At 50.6% G+C, this 7,982-nt stretch overlaps 1 protein-coding gene across 1 annotated transcript; it reads right to left on the reverse strand.

Annotated features, from left to right (window-relative positions):
• Nucleotides 1-2,433: 2,433 nt before the first annotated feature.
• On the reverse strand, nucleotides 2,434-7,237 carry LOC132344759 (uncharacterized). Its single transcript, XM_059884449.1, has 2 exons — nucleotides 7,137-7,237; nucleotides 2,434-4,884 (listed from the first exon to the last, which is right to left on the reverse strand). Exon 2 carries the CDS (start codon nucleotides 4,824-4,826, stop codon nucleotides 2,775-2,777), a length of 2,052 nt encoding a protein of 683 aa, XP_059740432.1. The 5' UTR covers nucleotides 4,827-4,884; nucleotides 7,137-7,237; the 3' UTR covers nucleotides 2,434-2,774.
• Nucleotides 7,238-7,982: the final 745 nt, after the last annotated feature.

The following is a 7,982-nucleotide window of genomic DNA, read 5'->3' on the forward strand; positions in this document are numbered from 1 at the left end:
GAGGAGCCTGGTAGGCTGCAGTCCATGGGGTCACTAAGAGTCGGACACGACTGAGCGACTTCACTTTCACTTTTCACTTTCATACATTGGAGGAGGAAATGGCAACCCACTCCAGTGTTTTTGCCTGGAGAATCCCAGGGACGGCAGGGCCTGGTGGGCTGCCGTCTATGGGGTCGCACAGAGTTGGACACGACTGAAGTGACTTAGCAGCAGCAGTGGGGTTCTATTGTCTGCTGAACTGAGGCTGAGGACTCTGCTGATTCCCAATGTCCCCACCTTCCTGGGACCTGGAGTGAAGCCATTAACCACAGCAGCCTGGATTTTTCTGGACTTTTTATGGGCTTGCCAATGAGGACAGGTCTTTACAGGCTGCTTCCATTATGGCTGGGTCTTTTTATCACCCCCATTCACGTTAATCACCATCAATTCTGAGAGACTGATCCTCACTCCTATCCAACCTCAGAACTCTGCCCCAACTCCAAGTTTCTTAGGTCTCTGAGAACCCTGAAGAATAAGCGAGGCTATGCTTTGCCTAACAGTTCTGAGGTCTTCTGTGTCTGAGAGCAGTCGGGAATGCTGTTCCAGTGACCACTCCCTCCTTTTCTGGGGTGTTGCTCTCCTTAATCCTCCTACATGGGGTCCTCCCCATCTTGCTTGCTGTGTCTTGGATTAAAGGCTTCTGAGGAAATTATACATTTCTGCAAACTCTTGAGCCGTGTTTGCTCCGCAGTGCTACAGAGAATGGGTCCCTGTCCTAGGAGTGATGGGAGATGGAGAAGCTATAGCCCAAGGCAGGAGTCCCAGGACAGGTGGTCACCCATCAGGGAAAAAAGTACATTAACCTATCTCCTCATCAGACAGGTGAAGATTCTCATGTTATTTCTGATAGATATACTTTCTACCCGGAGAAGGCAATGGCACCCCACTCCAGTACTCCTGCCTGGAAAATCCCATGGAAGGAGGAGCCTGGTGGGCTGCAGTCCATGGGGTCGCTGAGGGTCGGACACGACTGAGCGACTTCACTTTCACTTTTCACTTTCATGCATTGGAGAGGGAAATGGCAACCCACTCCAGTGTTCTTGCCTGGAGAATCCCAGGGATGGGGGAGCCTGGTGGGCTGCCGTCTATGGGGTCACACAGAGTCAGACACGACTGAAGTGACTTAGCAGTAACAGCAGTATACTTTCTACAGGCAAGAGACTGTAAGCATGATATGGAGAGCCCTTGGTCTTCAGAGGTTATCTAACATGGCCAACATACATGCTTATGCTGGCACCAAATACTGTGTCATTAATCTGTGAATAATGAATAAGGGGTATGTATTTTTTGTTAAATGTATTTGGTATTCTTACTGCTCTGGCTACACATTCTGATCCAGTAGCTTGAGCACAAGGGCATTCCTTTTTATCACCTAGAACACATTTTGAAGTGCTGAGAAAAACCCTGAAATAAAAGATACAGGGTGGGGACTTTCCTGGTGGTCCAGGGGCTAGGACTCCAAGCTCCCAATGCAGGGGGCCCAGGTTCGATCCCTGGTCAGGGAAGTGGGCCCCACGTGCCGTGCCACAACTAAGAGCCAGTACAGCCAAATCAATAAGAAAAAGGAAACGAAATATCAAAGGTTAAAAGTACTTTTTTTAAAAAAAGACAAGGGTATGTCTTGGGGTGGGGGTGAAAATAGTATGAGTGCTACAGTAGTTTATAGAGCAGGAGTCTAGCCCCAGCTCTGTCATTTACCACCCAGAAGTATTTCAGCAAAAATCAAACACTGTCTCTATGCGCCTCGGGCTCTCCATCATGAACTGTGTTTGATAGGCCCTGTCCTATTGGACTGGTGGAATATATGTATTTACAGAAAGCATCTGTCATGGTGCTTGACTCTACTGAGACATTAGGGGCAATGGCAGTTATTACTGTGATTATCTTGACCTCAGATAATCAGATGGGATTACATCAGCTGGTTTTTTGTTTTTTTGTCTTTGCATGTAAGAGATATCAGGTACTATGCAGCATTCTAACTGAAGGGGAAAAAAAATACCCAACCTCCTGAATCTAGCAAAAATTCTGCCTAGCAATGAAAACAAAGTAATATGCTGTTTCCAACCCCACTTTACCCTTTTTTCTTCTTGAGGTAGAGAGCATCTCAGCCTCTTCCATAGGATGACAGCTTCTCTGAGAGACTATAATTGAATGGGAAGAGGCTGGGACATTTTTGACTAAATATCACCAGTATAAGCATGAAGACTTCTTAAGAGCAGATGCTCAATTAATGTTTGTGTAAAAGAAGAACCACGAATAAATCATTTGTGATAATTTATATTCTCAAACATTCTTGAAAAACATAAGCAGATTCAGATATATAACTTTTACCTTTACAAAAAGGGAGACTAAACAGAGAGGAAAGTAAACCAAAAACTGACTAGCTTTCAGCTATATCTCTATTTATGTATCAATGTTCTGAGCCTCTTTTAGTGTGGTGTCTTTCACATTTCTAAGCATATTCTTATCCTAAAGTGATGTAATTCTCATCCTGGATCACAAGTGATTTAAGGATTTCCAGTATGTATTTCAAAAAACAAAACTCTTACTCCTAAATCTAACAAACAGCAAACAATGTGTACCCATGTAAATAATATACTTCTATCATTAAACTAAATAAAGTTTCTGTTGAGAAAAGTAATACTGAAAATTTGGGGGGGAAGTCAACAAGTTATTGATGCATATTAGGAACACAGATTGAAAGGCTTTTCCAACCACGAAGTGAAGAACGGGCTTCAGACAACACCAGGGGCGAGATGAGTGGCTGGATGTGGCCCTGGACTGGGCACTGGCCGAGGCAGAAGTGGTAGCACTGGCCGAGGCAGTAGGACCTGGCTAGGCCGAGGCAGAAATGCCACGCCTGGCCATGGCAGACATGTCAGCACTGGCCAAGGCCAAAATGCCAGCCCTGGCTGCAGCAGAAGTGCCAGGACTGGCCAAGGCCAAAGGGCCAGCACTGGCTGAGGCAGAAGGGCCAGGCCTGGCCCTGGCAGATATGTCAGCACTGGCCAAGGCCAAAGTGCCAGCCTTGGTTGCAGCAGAAGTGCCAAGACTGGCCAAGGCCGAAGGGCCAGCACTGGCTGAGGCAGAAGGGTTAGGCGTGGCACTGGCAGAAATATCAGCAGTGGCTGAGGCCAAAGTGCCTGCCCTGTCTGCAACATATGTGCCAGGTCCAGCCAAGGCAGAGGGGCCAGCACTGGCTGAGGCAGAAAGGCCAGGCCTGGCTGGAGCAGAATTGCCAGGTCTGGCCAAGGTAGAGGGGCCAGCACTGCCTGAGGCAGAAAGGCCAGGCCTGGCCCTGGCAGACATGTCAGCCTTGGCTGGAGCAGAAGTGCCAGTTCTGGCCAAGGCAGAAGGGTCAGCACTGGCCAAAGCAGAAGGGTCAGCACTGGCTGAGGCCGAAGTGCTAGCCCTGGCTGCACCAGAAATGCCAGGTCTGGCCAAGGCAGAAGAGCCAGCACTGACCGAGGCAGAAGGGCCAGCACTGGCTGAGGCATAAGGGCCAGCACTGGCCGAGGCATAAGGGCCAGCACTGGCTGAGGCAGAAGGGCCAGAACTGGCCCTGGCAGATATTTCAGCCCTGGCTGAGGCCGATGTGCCATGTCTGGCCGAGGCCAATGTGACATATCTGGCCGAGGAAGGATTGCCAGCACTGTCCGAGGCAGGAGGGCCGGGCCGGGCCGTGGCAGACATGTCAGCCCTAGCTGCAGCAGAAGTGCCAGGCCTGGCCGAGGCAGAAAGGCCAGCACTGGCAGAGCAGAAGGGCCAGTGCTGGCTGAGGCAGACCGGCCGGTCCCGGCTGCAGCTCTGGCTCTGGAGCTCTCTACCTCCTCTCTCCAAGAGTCCTCATAACGTGGCTGTAAGGTGTCGGGGGCTGAATCATTCACCCTGGTCAAAATCTGCAGGACTTTTGTCTTGCTGTTTTGTGTGAGCGTGTTAGGACCCCACAGGAACTCATAGCGAGGGGGATCGCTGCCGGGCACCTGGCGGTACTCCAGGTACACTTCCTGCACCAGATCTTGTGTGATGAGCTTCCCGGTGTCTCCAGAGATGAAGTGCCTTCTTCCATCATAGATGCTCAACATATTCAGGAACTTCCAGATGTCCTCCTCAGAGGCGCGGTGACCATTCAGGTAGGTGACACCCAGCAGAGGCATCAGAAGACCATTCTTCGGCAGCCCCCAGTCACCTCTCATAGACTCACTGTCGCTGAGATCTAGGTTGCTCACCAGGGTATAGCAGTGATTGTTGGGCCTGACTTCCTTCAGCACCAGGCCAAACTCCAGCTCCATGCACTCAGAGTCCCTTCTGAGGATCTCAGGGAATTGCTTCCTGTAACTTCTGTGGATAACTTTCAGCATTTCTGACCTCTTAATGAGCTCCCTCATCATATACTTAAACAGCATGTACCGCAGCAAACTCTCTGACTCCCTGGTCAGATCTGTGTGACAGCTCTCAGCAGCAGCTGAGGCCTGGGAGGAATTTTCACCTTCCTGAACTTGGCCCTTGGCACCTACACCAGATCTCGAGTCTGCTGTGCCACCGACACCAGATCTTTTGCATATAGCACCTGCAGCAGCACTGGTGGTGCCTTGGGCTCCCTGACGACCCTTCAGGGTGCCAGCAGCAGAGGAGCTTGAGGGAGTGCTCTCTGAATCAGGAGGGGAGGAGAAGGTGGTTTCCTCTTCCCCAGATGTGGTAGCATGATCATGAAGACCCTGGGTCTCAGCCCGGTCTTGGTGACGTTTCTCATGAGCACAGTGCTTACTCTTCCGCCCACGAGGCATGACTGTGGTCAGGGACTGCAGGCAGGGGTCTGGGCCAATAGACAGGAGATTGGGGCACCTGGAGGATGGAGAATGAGGTGACATGAGCACCTTAAAACAGGGAGATTCTACCTTGGCTTAATCAAAGGCCGCCTCTGCAGGTTTCCTTGAGGACACTGCTCTAGGAACCCACAAGGCTCTTGTTTTCCTCGTTAGCCTGTCCCCTGAGAATCCCAGAGGAAGAACAGAGGCTTACTTGTCCTCTGCGTCCTCTCAGCCCTGCTTTGGACTTACTGAGGTGACAGCAGGGGCTGGCAGTGGGGTCCTCTCAGCTCATCTTCAGTATTATCACATCAAGTCCTAGTGGAGCCTGGGCACCCTTCTCTCTGCTACTCTGATGCAGACACTTCAGACCTCCACATGATCCAGAAGCAAGTGAAGGGATGCCTCAGTCCACCTCCCTCCCAGGGGACACCCAGTGCTGAGAGCTCAGTAGGGTCTTTTCTATCCTGAGTTCACTGGCATCATCATTCATGGTCCTTACCTTGGCTCCTTAAAACGCTGGGCACTATTCTCCACTTGCTGATTGGTGGTTGCACCTTCAGACTAGACATTTCCCCTCCCCTAGACTTGGTATAAAACAGTAAAGCAGATGTTCAACCTAACAGCCCATCCCTGAGATTTCCTGGGCTGAAATCCAAGGGTTGGGGCGCATGCTCTGAGTCTTCACTCAGATTCCTCAACTGAGCTCCTGGCAGAAAACCTCCTCCTTCTCCTGAACTGATACCTGCCTGATAGTAAAAGCCAATCACCCTGTGTCCCCACAGGAGGAAGTGAAGATGACTTCATCTTCCCAAACACCGTCTCCTAAGAATGGAAGCTGTTGCAGGCAGGTTGATGTCCCTGTGGTCCCATCCAAGATCCCAATTCAAAGTTAAAAAAATTTTTTTTTGCTCCTCTTTTATTCTATATGTCTTTTTTAGAACAAATTCATTTACTTTTAATGGAAAGATAATATCTTTACAATATTGTGTTATCTTCTGCCCCACATCAATATGAATCAGCCATAGGTATACTGTATATCCCCTCCCTCTTGAAACTCTCTCCCACCTCCCACCCCATCCCACCCTTCTTAAGCTGTCAGAGCACTGGCTTTGAGCGCCCTGAGTCATAAAACTAATTCCCACTGGTTATTTATTTTACATATGGTAATGTGTACATTTTCAATGTTACTCTCTCAGTCTGTCCCTCCCTCCCCTTCCCCCACTGTGTCCACGAGTGTGTTCTCTATGTCTGCATCTCCAGGCTGTCCTGCAAAGAGGTTCATCAGTACCATCTTTCTGGATTCCATATAAATGCATTAATATATGATATTGCCTTTCCTCTTTCTGACCTAATTCACTTTGCATAAAAAACTAGGAATAAAACTACCACATGAGCCAACAATCCTACTACTGGGCATATACCCCAAAGAAATGGTAATGGAAGAAGACACTTGTACTCAAATGTTCACTGCAGAACTATTTACAATAGCCAGGACATAGAAGTAACCAAGGTCTACATTTGACTCATGACAGGGTATAAGAGTTCTCGCTCTGCTGACCACTTCCTAGCCCAAAGTGTGGACCGACATGTATTCTTGAGGTCTGCCAGGGATGACGACAGGGAGGATTTGGTCCGAATGATGTGGTGTGGAACATCCCCAAAGCCCCCGAGGTTCTCACCATGACCCCTCCAAATCTGAACGCCTCCCTTGCCAAGCTGAGGCTGCCCCCTTTGACCCGGTTGCTCAGTTCATGAGATGTCCCGGGAAGTGTCATGTCAAAACACCCGATTATCCCAGGCCTGAAAACAGCGCTGGCACTTTATGTGGCCCCGTTTCTTAAGGAAGTGGCCACCATCCTTAGTGTCACAACCATGAATCATGTTGCAGACTAGCTCCCTTTGTTGAACTGGTTTTATTCTGTTAGAGCAAGGCTGTCACTTCACCAAAACCACCTCCAGTGGACACCAGGGGGCACCACAGTTGGCCAACTTACCCGAGGCCTCCCAGAGCCCAGTATAGGGGAGTCGCTCAGTAGGGCCCCCTTGCAGTGTCGAACTCTGCTCCTCAGCCCTCAGGGCCATAAGCTAGGTCCTAGACCACCTCCGGGGGTAGAATCCGGGCCTACCCCCACAGACCAACACCTTAGCCTGAGACACTCTAGACCACATTCAGCCGATAGCTCTGAGGGGCCCACAAGAGCCATATCACAGGGGTGGGATGTGGATGGGTCACTTTTATTACTGGGAGGGTTGGGAAAGTCCCTTCAGCTACATTCAGGTCCTCACCTTGGTTCCGGATGAGTCCTGGAACCTAAGTCTTGCCAAACGGTCGCAGTGGCTACCGGTCAAGCTTCTCTCCTTCCAAGCAGAAGTGGAGGGGAGCTGCGTACACTCCTACGTGACGTCGCCTGCGGTCGACGGCAAGGGCGGCGTGCTACGGGAACCCCGGTAGCTCAATATTCATCCGTCCCTGGATTCTCTCTCAGGGTCCTCCGTGTGCAGTTTATCAGAGCCCCAAACGCCTCCATCTATGAACACAAGTCCTACAGCCCCCAAACAAAGCCCTTGCCTTCCCAAGTCTCCGCTACTGCTGCTGCTATGTCGCTTCCGTCGTGTCCGACTCCGTGCGATCCCAGAGATGGCAGCCCACCAGGCTCCCCAATCCCTGGGATTCTCCAGGCAAGAACACTGGAGTGGGTTGCCATTTCCTTCTCCAACCCAAGTCCCTAGTGGAAGGTATCAGGGCACTGCTCTGAGAATCTCTGCTTGTCAGGAGGGGCACCACTCTGTAAGCCTCCCTCTTTGGGGGGAGGGATCCTCTCATTATCTCTCATCGTCCTCACCTTAAGTCCGGTTATGGTCAAGATGACACCCCTCTGCAGACCTGGGGCCCTATCCTGCTAGAGAAGGCCTTGCCCTTCCTGAGTTCACACAGGTGGAATGAGGGGACCACTCAGAAGTAGCTGTTCTGGGTCTCTCAGAGCTAAGAATTTACAGAATGCTGTTTGGCTCCCTCTCCAGCGGTCCCCGCTAACACTCAGCATTGTCATCTGAGGTCCTGCTTGGGCTCAGGTTCGTCCACCCACGAAACTAGGCTGATCCTATTAGACAGAGGCCACACCCCACTGAGAA

The sequence above is a fragment of the Bos taurus genome, unplaced genomic scaffold (genome assembly GCF_002263795.3).
Source record: "Bos taurus isolate L1 Dominette 01449 registration number 42190680 breed Hereford unplaced genomic scaffold, ARS-UCD2.0 Leftover_ScbfJmS_1901, whole genome shotgun sequence".
Lineage (NCBI taxonomy): Eukaryota > Metazoa > Chordata > Mammalia > Artiodactyla > Bovidae > Bos > Bos taurus.